This window comes from Thamnophis sirtalis, unplaced genomic scaffold (assembly GCF_051295495.1).
Source record: "Thamnophis sirtalis isolate CommonGarterSnake01/CBP01778 unplaced genomic scaffold, rThaSir2_p1.2 scaffold_8, whole genome shotgun sequence".
In the NCBI taxonomy this organism is placed as follows: Eukaryota; Metazoa; Chordata; class Lepidosauria; order Squamata; family Natricidae; genus Thamnophis; species Thamnophis sirtalis.
Window position 1 is genome coordinate 57,488,454 of NW_028261388.1, and position 22,595 is coordinate 57,511,048.

Consider the following 22,595-nt stretch of genomic DNA (forward strand, 5'->3'; position numbering starts at 1 on the left):
TATAAGTAATATACGAACTTCTTGATTCTATTAAACAATGCAAGATGTCAGATTAGTAAAAAAAAAATTAGGTATTTTTTTCCTATTCAAGTTCCTGAACCCTAGGGGTTATAATCCCCAAATTAACAATCCCTGCTTTAAATTTTTTATCTCGCGAGTGTTTTAAGGTAATTCTGTAATGCTTTCTCACCTATTATTTTGGAGGTGGCGACTAGATGACATTTTATAGATGTGATCACCAGTCGCTCTTTGGGTTAATAAGTCCTCTGTTTTCTCGGCTGCCATTTCTCTCCCCGCGTTTCTCCTCTCCATTACTATTTTGTCTGCTAAATTCCTTTCATACACATCACTCCCTGCTTTCCGTTTTTCACACCAAACTCTGGGAAAATTTCCCCAGATCTGCTAAGGAGAAATTTAACTGTACAGATAATGTAACACTGCTGATCCTTGTGACAGAGATGAACAGATTACAATTTACGGAATGGCGCTGAATACTATAGTATGTAGAAGTTAAATAGCCTTTTATTTTCGGCAGGTTTTGTAGAGATATCGCATTCCGGACGGGAAACACAGTCTATATATCAATTTCTTTTCCTAATTGCGGGGAAGACTGGATCCAATACATGTTTTAGCGCAGAGCAATAATTAAACTACAATTCCCACAGTCCCCCAGGAAGTTTCTGCCATGACGTCTCAGCGACAATCCAGTCGAGCGTGTGAGCATGTTTTCTTTGCAATGCGCATGCGCTTTTGCAAGAAACCTTTGGAGTTCAGAATGATGCGGAGGGAGATAGGTTGCGACTGAGCAGAACTCCGCGGTGTCTCCTTTCTTCCCTGCTCTAAACATGTCTCTAAGAAATCGCTCCGCCTCAGGTCAGTGAGAGCCCTATTTCTCTCAGGGCTGTCATGGCGCTATTCCTGCTTTTCCGAATGGAACTTGCCAACATTTCGGGAAGAGATTACAATCGCTAGTCGAGGAAATCGTGGGCCCATTCGGCCAGATGTTGCCCTCTTTCCCTAGGCTTCCTCTGACCCTTGCTCCGCGCAGGAAGAGGATCCCCTTCCTCCAACCGCACCGAGGGCCGGGCGAGAGCTGAGTGGTTGAGCGCGGGGGGCGGACCTTGGCTCAGCCCCTTCCTCGGATTCCCGCTGGGAAGTGAAGGGCGGGCGGGGCGAAGCGGCGGTGTCTTGCCGGGAGTGAGGGTGGCGCGTCTACCGGGGACTGCATTAACTAGGAAGACATCCTGAGTGTGGCTCGCCTTGCTTGTAGAAAGATGGTGCGTCAGAAGAGTCTCGCAGGAGGAGGTCAAAAGCCATCTCCCAAAATGGCCAACCCGATGCCTCATGGAGACGGTCATAAGCCAGGTGATTCAGAGCTTATACCGCCTTGAGTCCTGGAGCAGCATCGTGGTTAGTAGCCACAGTTGGCTTTGCCAATTTCCGTCCTGAGTTTGCATGTCGGTTTCCGATGCTGCTGCGCCCATCCACTCTCTTCTCTGTAGAAATTAAGAAAAGTTCCTCCCCTCCCTGCCGTCTCCCCATGTAATCAAGATACTATTGAAGATAGTTTATGTGTTCATGTGTTCCTGTAAACAAGTTAGAAATGCATATACCATCTTCACCTGACGGGATGGGCTGAGGCTCATTGTTCAGTCCACTCTTGGTAGCAATTGTGCCGTAAGAAATAAGGCCTTTTTGAATAAGATCACTGGATACATTTTGTATTCAGTGATCTGTGTATGTGTGTACCCCCTTTCATGTCATGCGTCATTTGGAACTGAATCTACCGTAGGACCAGGAAGTAAACAATAATCCAGCCCATCCTATAACATTGGGTATAAATTGGGATACACTCAAGATATTTTTGCTACAGCAGTTTTATTTGGTGTGTTTAATTTATCTTGGAATTTATTTTTCTGTTAACTGCTGGGACTCTGGGAGATTGTGATAGAAAGCAAAGTAAATAAAAAAATATAATGGCGTTTATCCAAATATGTTCTTTTCCTGAGGGATGTTTCTATCTCTCAGGAGGAAGGAAGATACATGGTCCAAATTGTTTTTACTGTTGCTTCTTTGCTTAGGAGGAAACTCACAATTGGTGCCAAATACCTGGCACTGTTAGTCTCTAATTCAAATTAGACTGTGGTTCTGTTCACAAGAGACACTTACTAAATTAAAAAAAAAATTATTCAGCTAACCCAGTTTTATGAATTAATTGCAATATGTTCAGCCAAACTAGACAAACATGTTTTGTGTACTGATCAAGCTCAGCCTTTTTAATTATTAGGCTATTTTATAAGATGCCATTTTACTCAATTTGTAAATAGTTAAATAATAATCTACTGCCTTTTGACTATTCCACCACTCAACCTGGAATGTTAGTTTTGCAAAATGTTGAACTTGAGAATAGTGCCACTTAAATTTCAAATTTCTTAAATTATGATTGTATTGTATTTATAATTCTAAATTTAATTTTATATTTTAAAATTAGACATTGAGAAAATGTCATCTGAAAATAGAACTGGAAACCATAGCTTATTCAATTTATTATTATAATTACTTTTAGCTGAAGTAGATTTATAAAATTCATTTTATTTATGTTTCTTTTTTCCCTTAATTGTATTTACCCTATAAAAATTAGAATTTTATTTTTCATTGTACGCTTAAAGAATTATCATTAACGACCACTGAAAAGATATTTTTAAAATCTGATTGCAACAGATATATATATAACAAAAAATGTAACAAAAAAGGCAACAGTAAAAAATATTGGGTTTCTGTCTGGATGGTCTCTTGTGACGAGCCGAAGACAGAGAGTGGAAGTGTGACCTTCCTCCCATATTTGGGCATACCAGGGGTTGTGACTTTATATATATATATATATATATATATATATATATATATATGTATATGTATATGTATATGTATATGTATATGTATATGTATATGTATATGTATATGTATATGTATATGTATATGTATATGTATATATATATGTATGTATATGTATATATGTATGTGTATATATATATATATATATATATATATCTTGCAACACATTCTAATATGTGGTGACCATATTATTTTTTCTTCATGTGTGTAAATATACTTTTATTGTTCTTTCATTCCTATGTCATAAAAGCTATGTCAATGCATGTAATTTTAAAGGAGTTAACAGATGTGGCATTCAAGATCATGGACTTCTAATGGCTATAATGTATGAGGAACTTTAGGAGTTTTCCTGGGTTCAGTTTATATTAGTTCCTGTTAAGACTATAGTCTTTCGTCAAGAAGAAAGAAGTCAATTCAAACTAAAGGAGGGTTGTAATCTGTCACCCACCCATAGAACTTAACAATAAAATGTATTTTGTGCATCTCTGGCTTAGAAACTTGCAAACCACATCACCATTAATTAAAAATTATTTTAGTTGTGGTAAATATAGTTTTCTGTTCTAATGATTCATGAAAATATGGCTGGAATGTAATTCCAGATCCATTTATATAATAATACATTCTTTCCTAACAGCTAATGGAAACTTGGTTGATTGGTTATGTAAAAACAATAAGGAGTCTTTTTAAAATTTTATTCTTTATTTTTAGAAGTTTACAAAATATAGATAGACTATTAAAATACACACTAAAAGCAGCATTTAATTAATTTAAGGTATAAGAATTTTAAAAAAATAGTGAAAAGTAAAATATTAAAAGGACACCATTCCAGCCATCCTTAAAACCCATAAACAAAATTTAACCAATAACAGTATTAGAGTTTGTTGAAAATAAAAGTCTAGCATATATGTAAAACTCAGTGTCACTAATTTCCAAATATACCATATAATACTATATAATAATTGTGACAAATATACCCAAAGCTAATCATAAAATTTATGCCAAAGAACATATTTCTTCATCCTTTGATTAGTAGGACATAGTGATGTTCTATTAAGTACTAAACATACTTTTCCAATTCTAACATTTCCAACACCCAATCCTTACTGTCTGGAATAATTGGAATATTACTTTTCCAATTTCTCTACATCATTCTTCTTCCCAACCCCAACCCATAACTAGTACAACCATAATTCCTTAATTAAATTCCAGACTCTTGGTAAATAAGTCAACATGACATCTTTAATGTTGAGATAGTTTCCCATAAATCTATTAGTGTCTATTAAAATACTACTCCAGAAATGTAGTGCCTAAACATTTCATATAGTTTAATGAGTCCTCACACTTTTTAAAAATCTCCAATAGAAAAAAAACATTGCTTGGAGAATCCAATATTCTTTAAATCGATGGATTTTGATGAATCAAATTTAATTTCAGGTCTGTAAATACCATCTTAAAGAATATAATACAGGTAGTCCTTGTTTAACAACCCCAGTTGGGATCAGCAACTTGGTCATTAAATGAAGCAATCACTAAGTGAAAAATTATTGATACTATGCTTACAATCTTCAGCTTTAGTTTGTTCTGCATTCCTGTAAAGATGGTAAATGCAGGCATTGGTTACAAAATTACTAAGTAAGGTCTACCAATATAGTAATATATTGGGAGCATTTATGGTGATTTCAAATGTAGAGTTGATTGATGTATTCAATGTTTTCAAAAGTAGTTAAAATAACATCTTTATCATTATTTTTATTACTAAGATTGGCCCCCATCAGACCCTGAAGACCTGGTTTTTTCAACAAGCATGGGGACCCTAGAATGGGATGGAGCTCCTCTAATTATTTATTTGATTGTGGACACCAGAGGGGTTATTTTTTTTCTTTTTTATTGTTTTTATATTGGATTTTTATCTTTATAAGCCACTGGGATCACTGAGAATGAGTTAGGATACTATATACCTTTCATAAATAAATAAATAAATAATATTTTGTATAATTTGCTATTCAAGGTAGCTCAGTGAAAATGTACTTGTATTATCTTGTTTCTTAATGCATATGTTTGAATACTATAGTTTTACATCTTTTTAAAATGTAGAAAATGTCTAACTTTCAGTTTCTTTTAAAGAACATGACAGTGATGATGATTCGTATGAAGTACTGGATTTAACAGAATATGCAAGGCGTCACCATTGGTGGAACCGTGTATTTGGCAGAAATTCTGGACCTATTGTAGAAAAGTATTCTGTAGCCACTCAGATTGTAATGGGTGGTATAACAGGCTGGTGAGAACAAATTACTTTGACATTCTATTTGGCACATTTATTTTGTATACAGGTTGTCCTCGACTTACAACAGTTTGTTAAGTGATCATTCAAAATTACAACGGCATTAAAAAAGTGACTTATGACTGTTTTTCACATTTATTTATTTATTTATTTATTTATTTATTTATTTATTTATTTATTTATTAGACTTATATACCTCTTCATAGGGCTTTCAGCCCTCTCTAAGCGGTTTACAGATTTTTTTTAGCAAATTGAGTCAGCAAATTGCCCCCACAGCCTGGGTCCTCATTTCACCCACCTCGGAAGGATGGAAGGCTGAGTCAACCTTGAGCCGGTGAGATTTGAACCGCTGAACTGCAGATAACAGTCAGCTGAAGTGGCCTGCAGTACTGCACCCTAACCACTGCGCCACCTCGGCACTTACAACCATTGCAGCATCCCTGTGCTCAAATGCTCACATGATCAAAATTCAGATGCTTGGCAAGTGACTCATATTTATGACAGTTGCAATGTCCTGTGGTCACATGGTCACCTTTTGTGACCTTCCGACAAGCAAAGTCAATGGGGAAGCCAGATTCACTTAACAACCATTAATTTCAGTGATTCACTTAACAACTGTGGCAAGAAGGGTCTTAAAATGTGGCAAACTTACTTAACTTTCTCATTTAGCAACAGAAATTTTGGGCTCAATTGTGGCTGTAAATTGAGGATTACCTGCACTTAATCTGCTTGTTACAGAAAGCTGTATGATCATATTTAAAAAACAGCAGGTTGCGTGTGCATTTTAACATGACTTAATCTCTTGTGTAACTCTTCCATTACTTCGTATGCATTGTCAGCATTCTGGCATATTTTCTGTACTTTTCACATTTAACTATAACACCATATATTTATTGCCCATTGTCTTATGAATGCTTATTTGAAAGTAAGTGTACAATAAGACTACACAGACTTATTGAATTTTATTTCTCTTTCTTAAGGTGTGCAGGATTTTTGTTTCAGAAGGTTGGAAAACTTGCAGCAACTGCAGTAGGTGGTGGCTTCCTTTTGCTACAAGTAGGTAGTTGTTATTCTGAAAATATGAATTCAAATAAATATCAGTTAAGTGTTTTGCATATAGAAAAGGAAATGGAACCTAGAGATATAGGTTAAAAAGAGGGATTTGAACTCATGGCCATGAGTTCAAATTCCGCATTAGGCATGAAAGCCAAGTTGGGTGACCTCAGGTGAGTCATTTTCTCTCAGCCCAACCCATCTCACATAGCTATTGTGAGGAAACAGGAGGAGGAAGGACTATTAGATATGTTCACTGCTTTGAGTTATTTGTAAAAATAATAATGGTGGTACACAAATATTTAAGGGGGTTTGTGTAAACCCTTTTTCAGAAGTGTTTATTATTATTTTTACATTAGAAAATAAAAAGATAAACATATAATTAACAACAAATCACATGAACTGATTTACAGAAGTTAATCATTTTACATATTCCCAATCTGCCATAGAGGTCAAACCTATTTCAGATTAAGGGTCTGTTACATTCTGTTATTTTGTCTAGGGAGATACGTAATATGAAATTACAAAAATAATATCCCCTATTGCACTTATTTTCTGCCATAAAAATATAGTTTAAATCTTTAAAAATGATGTTTCTGCCTTATCATGTCAGCACCAGATGTTGACAGTGGTGGGTTACAAACAGGTACTGTTCCGATACGGTGCTCCGTAGGGCTCATCCACTCTCCTTGCCTCTAATTGAGCAGACTGAGGCATTTGCGCATGCACATGGAGCGTACAGTGCCTGCACAACTCTCCGCTGAGCAGCTGGAGCATTGTGGGCAGCAGGTACGCAGCAGGTACGGCTGCGTGCGTGCACATGGTAGACACCAGCTCCGTTGCAGCATACCGGTTGCAACGGGATCCGGAACCCACTACTGATGTGACATCCACATGTTCCCAGCCCTCCCAGATAAACCAGATTGGAAGCACAATTAAATGAGCTAAATCTACTTTATCATAAGGCTACATTAACAGAATCTTGCAAGTCTGAAGTACAGACTTCCTGCTGACCCACTGAAGGTGGGTCCTTCCTAAGTTTCTGACTATTAAGTGACTGCAGGCTCCTAAATCTCTCTTGTCCAAGGCAGCATCTTTTTTCCTCATCCCCCAAGGTCATCCACACATTCCACTACACATGTTCAGAAATCATGCCATCATATGTCGGTTCAATTTGCTATTGGTGCAGAAGAATATTGTGATGGAAAAGGTTTTGTAGCTTATTGTTTAGTTGTTTGACTTACATGGAGCTTCCGGACTGTTTACTTAATAAACTTATAGTCTGCCAATCTCATATACATGACTGAGTGTGGCTGGTACAAATTTGGGGATCAAACTGGGCTAAAAAGTGGTATCTTTGCACTCACCCTATTTCCCCTCCTGCAGAGGAAGTAGAGAAAGTGGAGTATGTAATGAATAGAACTTTCTATGGATGGGCTGAGATATTTCTTGCATATATTGGGATTTTTTTGGCCGACTTCTGTCTTGACTGACACTGTCATCATTTCCTGAGGCCCCTCAGCCAGCTCACAAGCGAGAATAATTTTGTTTATTTAGTATAAGTCTATTTATATCCAGATGATCTTTTATTTTGCTCAATGCAGGTATATTATTCCTTGTATTCTTAAAATTCTTTAAACTCTTTTATGTTCCTAGATAGCTAGCCATAGTGGTTACATACAGATTGACTGGAAAAGAGTTGAAAAAGATGTAGATAAAGCAAAAAAGCAGCTCAAAAAACGTGCAAACAAAGCAGCACCAGAAATCAACACATTAATTGAAGAGGTAAAATACGTATTATTGATTTTGCATATTGATTTGTGTAATTTCTTGGTATATGGATGGCCCATTCGAGGAAAAAATGTTTAATAGATCTTCAGCATGTTGTATCTCATATGACTTAGCTTTCCTCTGAACTTGTCAGAAACAAGTTGCTGCTTACCTGGAATATTTGACTGTTCATTGATAAGAACCTTAACTGTTGTTTTCTTTATTCTAATATAGTTCAGTTGGTTGGGTGTTTGTGTGTGTGTGTGTGTGTGTGTGTGTTATGCTATATGTTATTGTACCATTTTTGCCTACCACCCAGGAACCTACTTTTTTAGGTGAAGAATTGTATGGAATATTTAAAAGCAAATTTTAGAAATGCATTGGCTGTAGATTACAAAATCTTGCATTACAATCAATTTGATAATCTTAAATTGCCATAAATGTCTACTTTTAGTGTAACAGGTTAGTAGAAGTATACCTAAACAGTTTTTATTTAGAAGTTATTTGAATCATTTATAATAGAATTAAAGCAATGTTGAATTACAGGAAGAAAAACAAGAATGTTAAGCTTTTATTTTCTAGTTTCTCATTTCAAGAGCTTTATAATAGTAATTATAAATAATAATATAATACATTATTATTTTAAGTTATAAAATGCTAAATAAATTGAATAAATTGCTTTTTGCCAAGCAGATTTTGCATTAATATGTCTCTAACAGAGATTTGAAGAATCTGAAGAAAAGAAAATTTGAGTTTTGTTTTAGTGATTTCGAAAATCATAATATAAATGCAATGCCCCAAATGCATGTTCTTAGAATCGTAACTTTTTGTCCAAGCTTTTAAAAAAAAGATAAATATAGATGAAGTTATCTATGATTCCATTAGCCACAGTTTGGCACATGCTGGACCTTGTTATTCACAATAAATATTTTTGCATGTCCACAGTTTAGGACTTGTTTTATATTATTTCATGTATAAATTACATTTTTCAATTAGTACTGTAATTTATTGTAGCTTATACCTGATACAGATGATATTAATTGCCATCCAAAACCCCTGGAGATGCACAAACACATTTGGATTGTCCAAATGCTTAATGCACTGATGGCGAACCTTTTCAGCACTGAGTGTTGAAAAGGGAGTGCACGCTTGTCAGGGCCGCAACCCAGAAGAGGAGCTGCCCAGGCGCCATGCACATGCCAGACAATGAACTTCTGGTTTCCGGCACATGCATGCGTACCGGCCAGCTAGTCTTCCGGTTACTGCCACATGCACGTGCAACGATCAGCTGGCTGGCACACATGCTCATCCCGGAAAATGGAAGACCAGCTCTTCCAATTTCTGGCACTGCCACATGCACGAAGGCCAGCTAATCGTCGTGCATGCATGCATGCCAGAAACCCAAAAAAGGAACGGGTGGCCCCACGTGTGCCAGGAACCATAGCTCCGCATGCCACTTCGTGCATGCGCGCTATAAGTTCATCATCAGGGGCCTAATGGATCCAAATTGTTTTTAGAGAACACTTGGGGCATTTCTCAAAGATCCAGCCAGACAACCGTTTCCTGTGCCTGGTAAATCACTAGTAATGGGAAGCAAGCCTAGAACTATATAAAATTGCTTCTGAGTGGCTTCTTTCTGCTGTCTAATTCTAGTTGCTTCTTTGTTTTATGGGGACTTCCAGAAATTAACAGAAACAACAGAAATAAGTGCTAGAATGCTAAGAGAGGAAGTGATTCTCACGAAGCATTAGTATATGCCTATGTTCAGACCTACTTACAATGATAAGGGAAGCAAAACATCTTATCCACTATTATATTAATAGACTGTCATTCTGTGTGCCTATTTAAATAACTAATTCTGTTAGAAAAAAGTTAATGCCATGTTCTCCATCTGGTTAATGTGGCCAGTTTGCATAGCGAAATGCTTAGATTCCCAAGGACAGGTCACTTCTGCTGGTCCTCAGTGGATTTCCATGACCATTGTATTGTACTGGATGGCCTTATGGGACTCAGGATTGCAGATATCATCTTGCAATACTCCACTCCAGAGGGGAAGTGAATCAATGATCTCTGCTTCACAGAATTTTGTGTGTATTGCTTTTCTCTCTCCTGTTCACTCTGCTGGGTGAGGTCACCTGATAGTTCAGGGTACACTATGTCATCATATTCTGGTGATGCTCAATCACTATCCCTGTAGGTAGGGGAAATGCTATTGATGTCTTTTCTGGGTACTTGAAGACCATCAGAGATTGGCAGGCATAGAACAAACTCGCCATGCCTAGTCAAAGGTACCGATTGCCATTGACATCAATGTTTTCACTGGAAGATGGGCACTGTTCCTAAAGAATCAGATTCAGGATTTGAGAATTCTTCTAGTCTCACATCTTCACTAGTACAACAGGTGGGAGCTGTGATTTGAAGGGTCTTTGCCCAGCACTGACTAGTGCACCAGTTACAGTATTACTTGGCAGAAGAGAACTTTGTTACAGTAACTTGCACCCTTCTTACCACCAGGTTAGATTATTGCAAGGCCCTTTGTAATAATCTAACTTCATTTTAAATACAATTCAGGGACAATAATTCATACAGATCCAGTGGCCTATATAATACTGGCACTTGCTGCCCAAACATATTGCACTTTTTGCTTTGGGGCTGTACACTAGGTACAATTAGCTTCTGTGTGCAATTTAAGAAGCTTGTTTGACCTAACAAAGGCCTTTGTATGTTTTGGCACATGGGTAATTTACAGGGCTGCTTGTGCCAACCAGACTCTGCTAATCAATTAGGTCATCCATGGAGAAAAGTGTTTCTAGTGTCCCACTTTGGGGGATAAAAGGAGCTACTTCTTGGGAGCAAGGCCAGCTTTGTGCTACAATCTTCCTTTGAAAATCAAGCTAATCCCCTCACTAATTTTGTTCAGATACTGAAACAGAATTGTCCAGGTGGCATTCTAATTAAATTAGGTCATCTCTTTTATTTGGCAGATTCTTTTATTCTTGATATTTTATTGTTATATTGTTTTGATTTTATGCTAATGTTATTTTCACTGCTTTTCTTTATATCACATTGACTGCTAAGAATCATTTGATTATGGAAAGATATAAATGTGATAAACAAGCATGGTGCTGTCATGGAATAAAGCAATAAGTGATACAAACAATTGATATAAATTATTTGAAGGTGTTTCTAAACTGAAATGTTCATGATGATAAAGAAATGTTAATGCTTTTTAAAAGTTAAGCAATTCATCTTCAACTTCAATACTAGTAAGAGTCTATTGCAGAGAACCGGATCCAGGAGAAAAAGCTCTTAAGAGGGTCCTGAATATTCTATGTGTAGTAGAATAAAATAATCCAGGCCTAATGTAACATTATTAAGAGACAGAAGCAGAGTAAGAAAAGTGCATTAAAATATAAACAACAGCATACTGCTAATGAATCAAAGTATGAAGTATTAGACTGCCCACTCGATAGGCTACAACAATAATCCAAATCTGACACAATCAGGACATTAAACAAAAAATGCTCATAGATGCTGTGGGCATTCATTCCATGGAAATGGCAGTGTCAGGTGCTGCTTCATTTAATAATCAGGAAAGAAACCACACAACTCCATTCTTAGAATTAAGTGTACTTTTACTAATTACAAACGGTGAGTAGCAAAGCAAAGCTGAGTCTGAGTAAATTGGCGCAAAAGCAATGGATATCATGTATAATTCAATCCCCTCCCCTTGGCACCCCATTTCATAGTCCAATAATAATTCACCCAACTGTCAGGTGGGAGTTATCTTCAAAAAGCATCATCAGGCTGGAATGCTGGACAGTTGGCCTTGGCGGGAAACTCCCTTCTTCCACATGCACAGAGAGATGGTCAGACAGCTTCTAATAACACTCCTCCAGCACATAATGATTCCCCTCCCAAATACCATGCCCCCCCTCCCCATTTCAATGCCAGCCAAAGCAGCAGCGAAGCAGAGGCTGACATCCGGTCCTCCTTCAGAAAAGGGTGGTCACACCTGCAGAAATGAAAGAACACAGACAAACAGACGAACAACATGACATAGAAGAGAGAAAGAGGAAGGGGAAAACGAAAATTAGCAGTCCATATAGAAATCAGGGCTTGTCAGGGTAAGTAGAGTAGAACTTGCAGAGGAGACGAGGAGCTTGAACATGGGACTTGTCAACCCATTCAGTGTGAGATGGGGGGGAAATGTTTCCAAGCCACAAGATACTGTATACGGTTCCTCCGTTTACGAGAGTCCAAAATCTCCCGGACTTCAAAATGCTGCTCTCCTTCTATCAAAAGCGGGGTGGGCGGAGGCGGAAGAGGAGTCCTCAAAGAAGTATGTTCAGGTTTCAGGAGATTAACATGAAAAACAGGATAAAATCGGCTGAGATGCTTAGGCAGTTGGAGGCGGACGGAAACAGGGTTGATGATCTTGATAATTGGAAATGGGCCAACATATTTTGGGCCCAACTTCTTTGACTTTTGAGTCGTTTGAAGAAACTTAGTGGATAAATAAACCTGGTCACCAACCTTATAGTCATGGGGTTTAGACCGTTTCCTATCAGCCTGCTTCTTATGTGCGCGGTGTGCAGCATCCAGTGCACGATGCATCAAAGGCCACATCTCCCGAAGGCGATCATTCCACTCGGAGAGTGAGGACACTTGTGGTTTCTCGCGAGGAATCTCCGGAATGGGCACAAAATCTTGCCCATATACAACACAGAAAGGGGTAAAGCCCGTGCTAGTGCATGGAATTGTTGTAAGCCACTTCAGCATGAGGCAGCAATTCCACCCAATCATCCTGCTGGTAGTTGATGAAACAACGAAGATATTGCTCCAGCACAAAATTAGTCCTCTCGCAGGCCCCATTAGTCTGAGGATGGTGGGAGGAGCTTAAGCCCTGGGTGGAGCCAATCAGTTTCAGGAATTCTTTCCAAAACAGGAGGTGAACTGAACACCCCTATCTGAAATGATGCGGTCCGGCACCCCATGCAAGCGATATATATGCGAGATGAACATCTTAGCCAGAGATTTGGCGGATGGGATCTTGGAGCAAGGAATGAAATGAACTTGCTTGGAGAATAAGTCAGTAACAACCCAGATTACTGTATTTCCTTGACTCTCCGGAAGTTCAACAATGAAATCCATAGAGATCTCCTTCCACGGGGCTTCTGGGTGAGCTACCGCCTGGAGCAATCCTTGGGGTTTTCCTGGAGAGCGTTTCACAGCAGCACAAATGGGACAACTAGCCACATAAGACTCAGTCTTTTTTCAACGAAGGCCACCAAAATTGTCTCTTAACCAGGTGCAAGGTTTTGACTAATCCAAAGTGTCCAGCCATGCGAGAGTCATGAGCCCGTTGGAGGATGATGGTTCTAAAGGATGCAGGGACGTATAATTTTGCACCAATCCAAGCTAATCCATCTTTCATGGTGCATTCATTCATGTGTTGCTGAACCAATCATCCTTTGTAAGGGCCCCCTTTAGTTCAGAGATAAAGTCTTTTGTGACCTCCAGCTTAGAAGTTGTCTGACTTCTAGTGACAACAGGAGCAGCCAGACTTCTTGTGGGAATGACAGGTTGGACCACACTGAGCTTTGAACTGTTGTACTGCGGAAGCCTGGACAAAGCATCAGCCATAACATTTTTCCCTCCCGGAATATATTTCAAAGTAAAATTGAACCTATTGAAATGTTGAGCCCAGCGCATCTGTTTGGGAGATAGCTTCCTGGGGGTTTTCAACGCCTCCAAGTTCTTATGGTCAGTCCACACCTTAAAAGGGTGCTTAGCGCCCTCTAGAAAGTGATGCCAGGTTGTCAAAGCCCAATGAACAGCAAAAGCCTCCTTTTCCCAAATAGCCCAGCGTCTCTCAGTGTCGGTCAGCTTGTGAGAGGTGTAAGTGCAGGGCTGTAATTTACCTTGGGCATTTGCTTGAAGCCTTACTGCCCCCACCGCCACATCACTGGCATCAGCCTGGACCACAAAAGGTGCGTCCATGTCAGGGTGTTTCAGGACTGGTTCCTCTGCAAACAGGCGTTTCAACTTTTCGAAAGCAGCCTGACACTCCATAGTCCAGTTCAACGGTTTGCTAGGTTTGGGCTTTGCTCCTCCTTTCGATTTAAGGAAGTTAGTGATAGGGAGAGCTACCTTAGCGAACGAGGGAATAAATTGATGATAGAAGTTAGCAAACCCCCAAAACCTCTGTAATTGCTTACGTGTGCCTCCCATTCGGTGATAGCCTTAACGTTTACTGGGTCCATTTCTATTCCTTTGTGGGAGATCCAATAGCCCAGGTAATCAACCCTCTCCTGATGAAATTCGCACTTGGACAATTTGACATAAAGTTCTGCAGCATGGAGTTTCTTCAGAACAGTGCGAACAAGCTTCACATGTTCTTCACATGTTTCTGTGTAAATAAGGATATCGTCTAAATAGACCATCACGCCTTTGTAAAGATGGTCATGCAAAACTTCATTAATTAGTTGCATGAAGACTGCTGGCACCCCCTTGAGACCAAATGGCATTACTCGAAATTGGAAACAACCAAGGGGGAAGTTGAAAGCAGTCTTCCACTTGTCCCCCTCCTTAATTCTGACCCGATAGCATGCTTCCCGTAGATCCAATTTAGTGAAAATTCTCCCCTTCCCTAGTTGGGCTAGCATGTCCTTCATTAGTGGTAAAGGGTAGAGGTTTTGGGCAGAAATGCAGTTCAAGGTTTTGAAATTCACACATAAACGGAAGGAGCCATCTTTCTTTTCTCTGAACAACACTGGGGCAGCTACCTTGGGCCTTGCTGGTTCAATGAAGCCTCTTTCCAAGTTTTTGTTAATGAATTTCCTCATTCATCCATCTCCCTAGGGGTCATTGAATATATCTGGGGTTTCAGGAGCTTTACCCCAGGTAGAATATCAATGGTGCAATCTGTGGCCCTATGAGGGGGCAACTTATCAGAAGATTTTTCACTGAAAACATCTTTCAGGTCCCAATATTCCTTCGGAATTCTTTCATCCCCTTCAATTTTTTCCTGCCCTCTGGCTGCAAGGTTGGGGACAGTTTCATTAGACTCCGGAGCCTCCATCTTCCCCTCAGGGGGTGTGGCAGACCGAATCTGCAACCACCCATCTCTCCAGTTAATGTGTGGGTTCCATCTACGGAGCCAGGGGAGTCCTAAAATGAGGGGCCAGTCCATCCCTGGGGCCACAATAAAAGTTATTATTTCTTGGTGGGTTCCCAGCCACATCTCGACGGGTTCAGTAGAAAAATGAGCAGGACCACCCCCCCCCCAATAGAGCCATCTAATTGGCAAAATGTAATTGGGATTTTTAAAGCTCTCAGTTTCAAGCCCATTTTCTCAACTATATCTGGGCTTATAATGCAATATGAGCAACCAGAATCTAAAAGAGCTAGAATTTTCTCCTTTGTGCCAGAAGAGGGCACTCTACGTTCAACTGGGATAAGCATGGGCCCTGAGCGGGAACTTACCCAGCAGTCTGCGTCCTCAGAGTCACTGTTGTCAGACGAGCTGGGGCTTCCACTCCCCCCTTCCTCTGGCTCAAAGCGTTGAGAAATCTCCTCCCCTCTCAAAGCAGGTTCTTTTTTCTTGCTGGGAGGCTTTTCAGGTTTTTTTCTCCCTCTGGGAGGGCGGAGTGGTGTGGGTCATCTTGACTCGGCAATTCACAGCACGGTGCCCCTCCTTCCCACAGCGGAAGCAGGCTATAGGCTTGGGCCTGCCTGTGAATCCTCCCCTTCCCCCTTTCTGCATCTTTGGGAGGGGAGATTTAGTGGGGGGAGGGGAATCCTCAGCTTCTCCCTCTTCCTTGTAACGAAGTCTAGCCAAATCAACTTCAATATCTGCAGCATGTTTGTACCAAGGTTCTAAGCGGCGGGGAATTCTTCTGTTTACGCACTGCTGGTAAACGTCTTTGTTCAAGCCATCTGCAAACCGATCTAACAAGGCTTCTTCAGACCATCCCCTCATATAAGCTGATAATTCTTGGAATTCCTGTACATATTCAGGCACAGTCTTTTTCCCCTGTCTGAGGGTCGTAAATTTTAGTCTATCCCGGCGCTCGATGAGAGGGTCGTCAAAGCGTCTCCTCATTGCTGCCATAAAGCCATCAAAATTCCTCAGGAGAGGGGAGTCACTATTATGTAATCCGACCATCCAGTCAGCTGCTTTCTTCTCTAGGGCCATTAACACTATTCTTACTTTAGCTTCATCAGAGTCCAGATCAGGCCCATATATTTGCATATAATTCCAAACAAACAACCCCAAACCACTTGGTTCTCCATCATACTTTACGCTTAAGGGTGGGACCTTAGCCATCTTGCATCGCCTGCCCCTCCCTGCTCTCGGATTGTCTATAGCTGCAGGGGGAGAGGTCAGTGCTGGGTTTTCTTGTGCACATTCCCCTTCGCCCCCCCCCCCAGTCTCCCTTAAGCTAAGCAACGGATACCTTCTCTCTAGTTCCTCCGCCGGTTCCCTTTCCACAGCACTCCCTCGAGCCCGGCGTTCGCCCCACACCTCTTCGAGGAGTTTTATGGCTTGGGACATCTTGTAGTCTTCATCCTTAGAGCCACGCCAGTCAGCAGCTGATTTCGTGGGCCTCCTCCTCGTGACTCCAGTTAGTGATTCATCAGGTTCCTCTTTCTGTCCCACTCCCCAAGTCCACCTGGGTCGAAGAGTACGTTCCTCCACTCAGATCGGCCAGCATTTCTGTTAATGATGGTGCTGCCGTTGCACCCATTTCTATTTCCTGGTCGCTGTCTTGTAAAGACATCTTTTTTTTTTTTTCTGTGAGGGCACCCCCCTCGGAAGGTGTTTGCTCCGGGTTGGGTGCAAGGTGAGACTCAGCTTAATGTCAGGTGCTGCTTCATTTAATAATCAGGAAAGAAACCACCCAACTCCATTCTTAGAATTAAGTGTACTTTTACTAATTACAAACGATGAGTAGCAAAGCAAAGCTGAGTCTGAGTAAATTGGCGCGAAAGCAATGGATATCATGTATAATTCAATCCCCTCCCCTTGGCACCGCATTTCATAGTCCAATAATAATTCACCCAACTGTCAGGAGGGAGATATCTTCAAAAAGCATCATCAGGCTCAAATGCTGGACAGTTGGCCTTGACGGAAAACTCCCTTCTTCCACATGCACAGAGAGATGGTCAGGACAGCTTCTAATATCACTCCTCCAGCACATAATGATTCCCCTCCCAAATACCATGCCCCCCCTCCCCGTTTCAATGGCAGCCAAAGCAGCAGTGAAGAAGAGGCTGACAGCCAGGTTTTTGGAGGTTGTAGGCTTTTTGTTTTTGGATTTTTGTTTTTTTTGTAAAAAAAACTATTGATATATCACTTGTAGGATTGAATTTGGTATACAAATTCAAAGTATATAATGGAAAGAGTTCATTGAGAGAATAATAAGGGACTCAATATTGACCTGTGAAGAATTACTGGCAGGAGGAATGATTGAAAAATTGAGTTATTTAATGAAACTGAGAATAATTCTGTGAGATTAATGCTGAAATTACTAAATCTGCAGTTTGGAGATGTATCTCAGACGGCTGAATATTATTATAAATAATAGATTTAAAAATAATAGATTTGTCTAAATGGACCTTATTTAAATTGATACTTTGGGATAAAATAAAATACTTTTGATAATTTATTATTTAATTACTATATAATGCCTTGGTTGTTTATAGTGATTGTGCATCTTTTAAATATTCCTAAAAGTATTCCTACTAACAAACAAAAAACCTTTCTGTTTTGAAAATTTATTAACAAAAATTCACCCCTTTTTATTCAAAACTTTCTGTTATCAGAGAATAATGTTCTGGATTTTTATTTATGTAATAAACGATTGTTTTAAGTTGTCTATCAGAAACTTTCCTTCATGGGCCATCTTTGGATTAGTATGTTTGACACTGTACCTCCCAGAAAGAACTTAGATATTGTAGTATAACTATCTAACTTAGTATATACTATACTAAGCTGACATCACTTAAAAAAGCCAAGAGCTGGAATTTTTATCACATTTTTTTCAAATTTGAGGAATAAAGGAATTTAGTAAAAGAAGTGTGTTAAGTCTATTGAAAGCTAAGAATATGTGTTTTAATGTGTTTTTATTTTGTTTTTAATTATTTTGAACCAGTTGCCACAAATTCAGCAACTTGTGGCAACTAGTTCAAAATATCTAACAAAAATAATGTTGGATGGAAAGTTATCAAAAAAATAAAAATAAAATAGAATATCCTCTTGGATCAAGTGTTGTCTGTATATATGTCTGATATGAATAACCAAACAACATAGCAGGATCTTTGTATATAACTAAGTGCTCATTGATTAGCATCCAGTGCATTTATACAATCTGACATAACCCTCTTTCGTTTTCAGTCAACAGAATTTCTTAAGCAGAACATTGTGGTGTCCGGAGGGTTTGTCGGAGGCTTTTTGTTGGGTATTGCATCTTAAGGACATGACTTTCATCATTCTGCTGACTTAACCATGGTAAAGATGAATGACAGCAATGCACAGATCTTTTCTGTCCTCCCTGAATCTCTTCAGCAAGAAGGCTAGAGTTGCCAGATACATCGGAGCATTTTATGTCTTAGGCTTTACCTCCTTATGCTTACCTGAAGGATGTTTCCTGAAAATTCTGCTGTGCATTCAGTATCATTCCCAAAGAAAAGACTAATTCTCATAATGTTTTCATTTTCCTTTAGAGTTCATATTGAATATGTTATTTTTGTTCTGCACTTCTCATTTTAGGGTTTATGTTTATTATATAAAATTATCTCATAATTAATAATGTTATGCCAAACATAACATAGGATATTGTACTTTAAGTGCAGGGCTAGCCGGCTTATTTTTGAAATCACAGCATAATAATAATTTGTACATGTATTCTTTTTTTTTTTTTTTGCAAAGATGAAATAACTATGAACCCATTAAAAAGTAAAATAACATTAGCAAATCTTGGGTGTTTTATATTTTAATTCTTTTCTCAATTTGGGATTATATTATGAATCTGCAAGCAACCTATATGAGATGCAAGCCATAATCTTCTTGATCTTGGACTACAAAGTACAACTCATTCTTTCAGTGCTACAGTGTCATCACTGCATAATGGTATATTTGAGAAATTGAGTTAATAGATTAAAAAGTACATGCAATTATACTGATGAGGAAAAGAAGTTCATATTAAGAGAACAGTTTTATTACCCATATAAGTAAATACCAGAAGCATGCAAGCCTTTGAATACCAAGTCTCCTTTTCCAGATACAATGGCTAAAATATCCAGAAGGAAAAAGGAAGGGTGTGGGAAATAACAGAATAACAGAGTTGGAAGAGACCTTGGAGGTCTACCCCTGCTAAAGCAAGAGACCCTATTCCATTCCAAGTGGCTGTCCAGACTCTATTTAAAAGCCTCCAGTGATGGAGCACCCACAACTTTTGAAGGCAAGCCATTCCACTGGTTAATTGTTCCCACTATTAGGAAATTTATCCTTAATTCTATTTTGTTTCTCTCCTTGATTAATTTTTATCCATTGTTTTTCGTTTTGCCTTTTGGTGCTTTGGAAAATAGGTTGACCCCATCTTTGTGGCAGCCCCTCAAATATTGGAATACTGCTATCATGTCGCCCCTGGTCCTTCTTTTCACTAGACTAGACAAACCCAAATCCTGCAACTGTTCTTCATATTTTTGTGTCTCCAAGCCCTTAATAATTTTAGTGTCAACCCTGAAGCTGACCTAACCGGAGCCATATTGGAGCTTCAGTGTTGCCACACTGGAGTTGAGGGAGAGGGAGGGGGGATTAGAGATACAGGGATTTGTGTAGTCAAAGTTCTTTCTCTTGAGAACCAAGGACATTCTCACACCTGGACTGTGGAAGGAGGAGTGAGGTCACCAGATAACCAGACAGCATCTTGATTGGACCATGTGACTGATTGTTTGGGGTTGTGGAAAAACTTTCTCTTTTAACTAGGTGAAAAACCATGGGAACCTTTAGAGTCGGTTGCCTTTCTTTGCACTTTTTCCAAAGTCTCAACATCTTTTTTATAATATGACCAAAACTAGATGCAGCATGCCATGCCTGGTTTTACAAAGTATATTTTTAACCTCCAGCCCTTAATCATCTTTGTTGCTCTTTTCTGCCCTCTTTCAGAGTCTACATATTATTAAAATGGTGACCAAAACTGGATGCAGTATTCTAAGTATGATCTTAATCGTGACCCGTCAAAAGGGCAAATGACAAAACCGCGCCCGACTAAACCTCGTCGCTGACGTCATCAACGCGGCGACAACAGCCAGCGTGGAGAAAGAAGGGCGCTTTAAATAGCGCGTTGAAAGAAAGCCGATTCAACTTAAGGTAAGGGTTAGGTTTAGAGTTAGCTTTAGGGTTAGGGTTAGGTTAAGGGTTAGGGTTAGGTTAAGGGTTAGGGTTAGGTTTAGGGTTTGGTTAAGGGTTAGGATTAGGTTTAGCGTTAGGTTAAGGGTTAGGGTTAGGTTAAGGGTTAGATTTAGGTTTAGGATTAGGTTTAGGGGGGTTAGGTTTAGGTTTAGGGGTTAAGTTTAGGTTTATGGTTTACAGCGTGCTTCTGTCTCAGTGACGCGATTTAGTCGAGCGCGGTTTTGTCCTTCGCCCTTTTGTCGGTGAACCGGTCTTAATACCACTTTATAAAGCCTCCATAATACTTTACATGATCTTGATTCTGTCCTTCTGTTAATGCAACCTAGGATATCATTGGCTTTTTTTGGCTGCTGCTGCACACTGCTGGCTCATATTTAAGCGATTGTCTACTAGGACTCCCAAGATTCCTATCAGCCAGGTTTCACTTAATCTGTACCTGTACATTTAATTTTTCTTATCTGAGTGTAAAACCTTACTTTTCTCACTATTGAATTTCATTTTGCTAGAAAGGGCCCAGTGTTAAAGTCTGTCAAGATTCTTCTGTATCTTGAAGCTATCTTCTGGAGTGTTTGCTATTTCTGCCATTTTGGTGTCGTTTACAAATTTGATAAGTTACCCTTCTATTCCCTCATTGCTGTTAAAACTCTGCACCATTTTACAGTGTTAAATAACATATGGTTAGATAATGTAAATTGGTTCCTACAAGGTACATGTTTTTAAGTTATTTCTGGGAATCTCCCTGCTTATTCCGAAAAGAAGAATCCAACAAATAACCAGAGTATGCCGCTTTTGGTAAGCATAAAATTCAACATTTAAAGTCAAAATTGTTGTCTTCCATATTAATATACAGGTATTTGAAAGAAAAGAAACCAGCTAGATTACCTTTTCCTGTCCAGGCATCCTCCAGACATGACTTTAAGAGTTCCCCAACCATAGCTATTGCTGAGAATTTTGTAAACTGAAAACCAGGCATGTAAAGGTTACTCAGATTATGGAAGGCTAGTGATCTTGGTTAATAGTGCTAGGAATAATTTAAGATGTATTAGAAGATACTAAGGATATTAAGGATAAACAGGAAAATCTATAAAGGTCATTGAGAAAAAAAAATCCCTCCATTATTCCAGCTTTGTTAATATAGTTTCATGTCTTTTGACTTCGTTCCTTTTTATTGAATTGGATCTCACATACTGTTCATTCTTTTTTTTGTATATAAAGTTTTTTATTTTTTCATTTTCATAACATATAATCACATGTATACTATTACATAGCTAACATCTTATTGTATTATAAATTGTTTACATCAATTCATCTTACCATCAACTCCCAAAAACAATTATTGGCTCTTCTGCTTTCCATACACCATATTTGTACCTTATCCATCACTTTATTCTCTCTCTCTCCTCTCCCTCCTTACCCCCTTTATTCCCTCTGTCACCTTTCTCTACTTCCCCTTCCTTTCTCCTTCTTCTCTCTCCCCTTTCCACTCCTCCTTTCTCTCCTCTCCCCCCCCTCCTATCCCTCTCTTCTTCCCTTACCTCTCTCCTCTACTTCACACACTTCATCTCCTTTACTTGGTGTATTTTGGCTTCTGAGCAAGCTCCATTTTATGTTGATGATATTCATAATTCCTTTTCAATATATATATTTAATTTTAACATATCTTCCTCCTTTAAAAAAAAATAGAACAAAAAAGTATACATATAGTCATTGTGCTTTTAACACACACCCCTCAAGCCTAATTTTGGCCGAGATGTAGACCTGGTTACAATTCCCAGATATTCTCATCATTAAATTTATATAATTATACATCCTTACATGCCCCCAATTTGTGATTCTGTCTTTAAATCTCAATAGTTTCCCATTGTAAGTATATTTCATGTTCCCTCTCCATTTTTCCATATCTTGGATTAGATCACCCTTAATTGTCTATAAATGGCAATCTTTACTGTTCAATATTCATTACAATTCCCTTAATCTACTATATAGAATAACAAGCGGTAAACATCTCACTTTGTTCATCATCTTAAAAGTTCTATATATGTCCATATTTCATATATTTCAACCCATGTTTAATTGTCCTATTGTCATATTCAATCAATTAGCAACAGTTTAATTATCACGTATAAAAGTGAATCACAAGCCTCTGTTTTACAATCAGTTTCATATTTGTCCATA

General features: G+C 38.9%; 1 protein-coding gene and 1 long non-coding RNA gene across 5 annotated transcripts; both read left to right on the forward strand.

Moving 5' to 3' along the window:
- The first annotated feature begins 745 nt into the window (after window positions 1–745).
- Window positions 746–18,973, forward strand: FUNDC1 (FUN14 domain containing 1). 4 transcript variants are annotated; one of them, XM_087721743.1, is made up of 5 exons: window positions 746–873; window positions 5,017–5,173; window positions 6,157–6,232; window positions 7,886–8,014; window positions 18,402–18,973. In XM_087721743.1, exons 1-5 carry the CDS (start codon window positions 846–848, stop codon window positions 18,477–18,479), a joined length of 468 nt encoding a protein of 155 aa, XP_087577869.1. In that variant the 5' UTR covers window positions 746–845; the 3' UTR covers window positions 18,480–18,973. The 4 variants fall into 4 exon arrangements, with proteins under 4 accessions (XP_087577869.1, XP_087577868.1, XP_087577866.1 ...); XM_087721742.1 differs by having other exon boundaries at window positions 770–873; window positions 5,005–5,173; XM_087721740.1 differs by lacking the exon at window positions 746–873 and adding an exon at window positions 1,180–1,365 and having other exon boundaries at window positions 5,005–5,173.
- A 319-nt stretch (window positions 18,974–19,292) lies between these two features.
- On the forward strand, window positions 19,293–21,476 carry LOC148044424 (uncharacterized). Its single transcript, XR_015697532.1, has 3 exons — window positions 19,293–19,467; window positions 20,175–20,378; window positions 20,747–21,476. It is a non-coding gene; the product is annotated as an uncharacterized LOC148044424 (long non-coding RNA).
- Window positions 21,477–22,595: the final 1,119 nt, after the last annotated feature.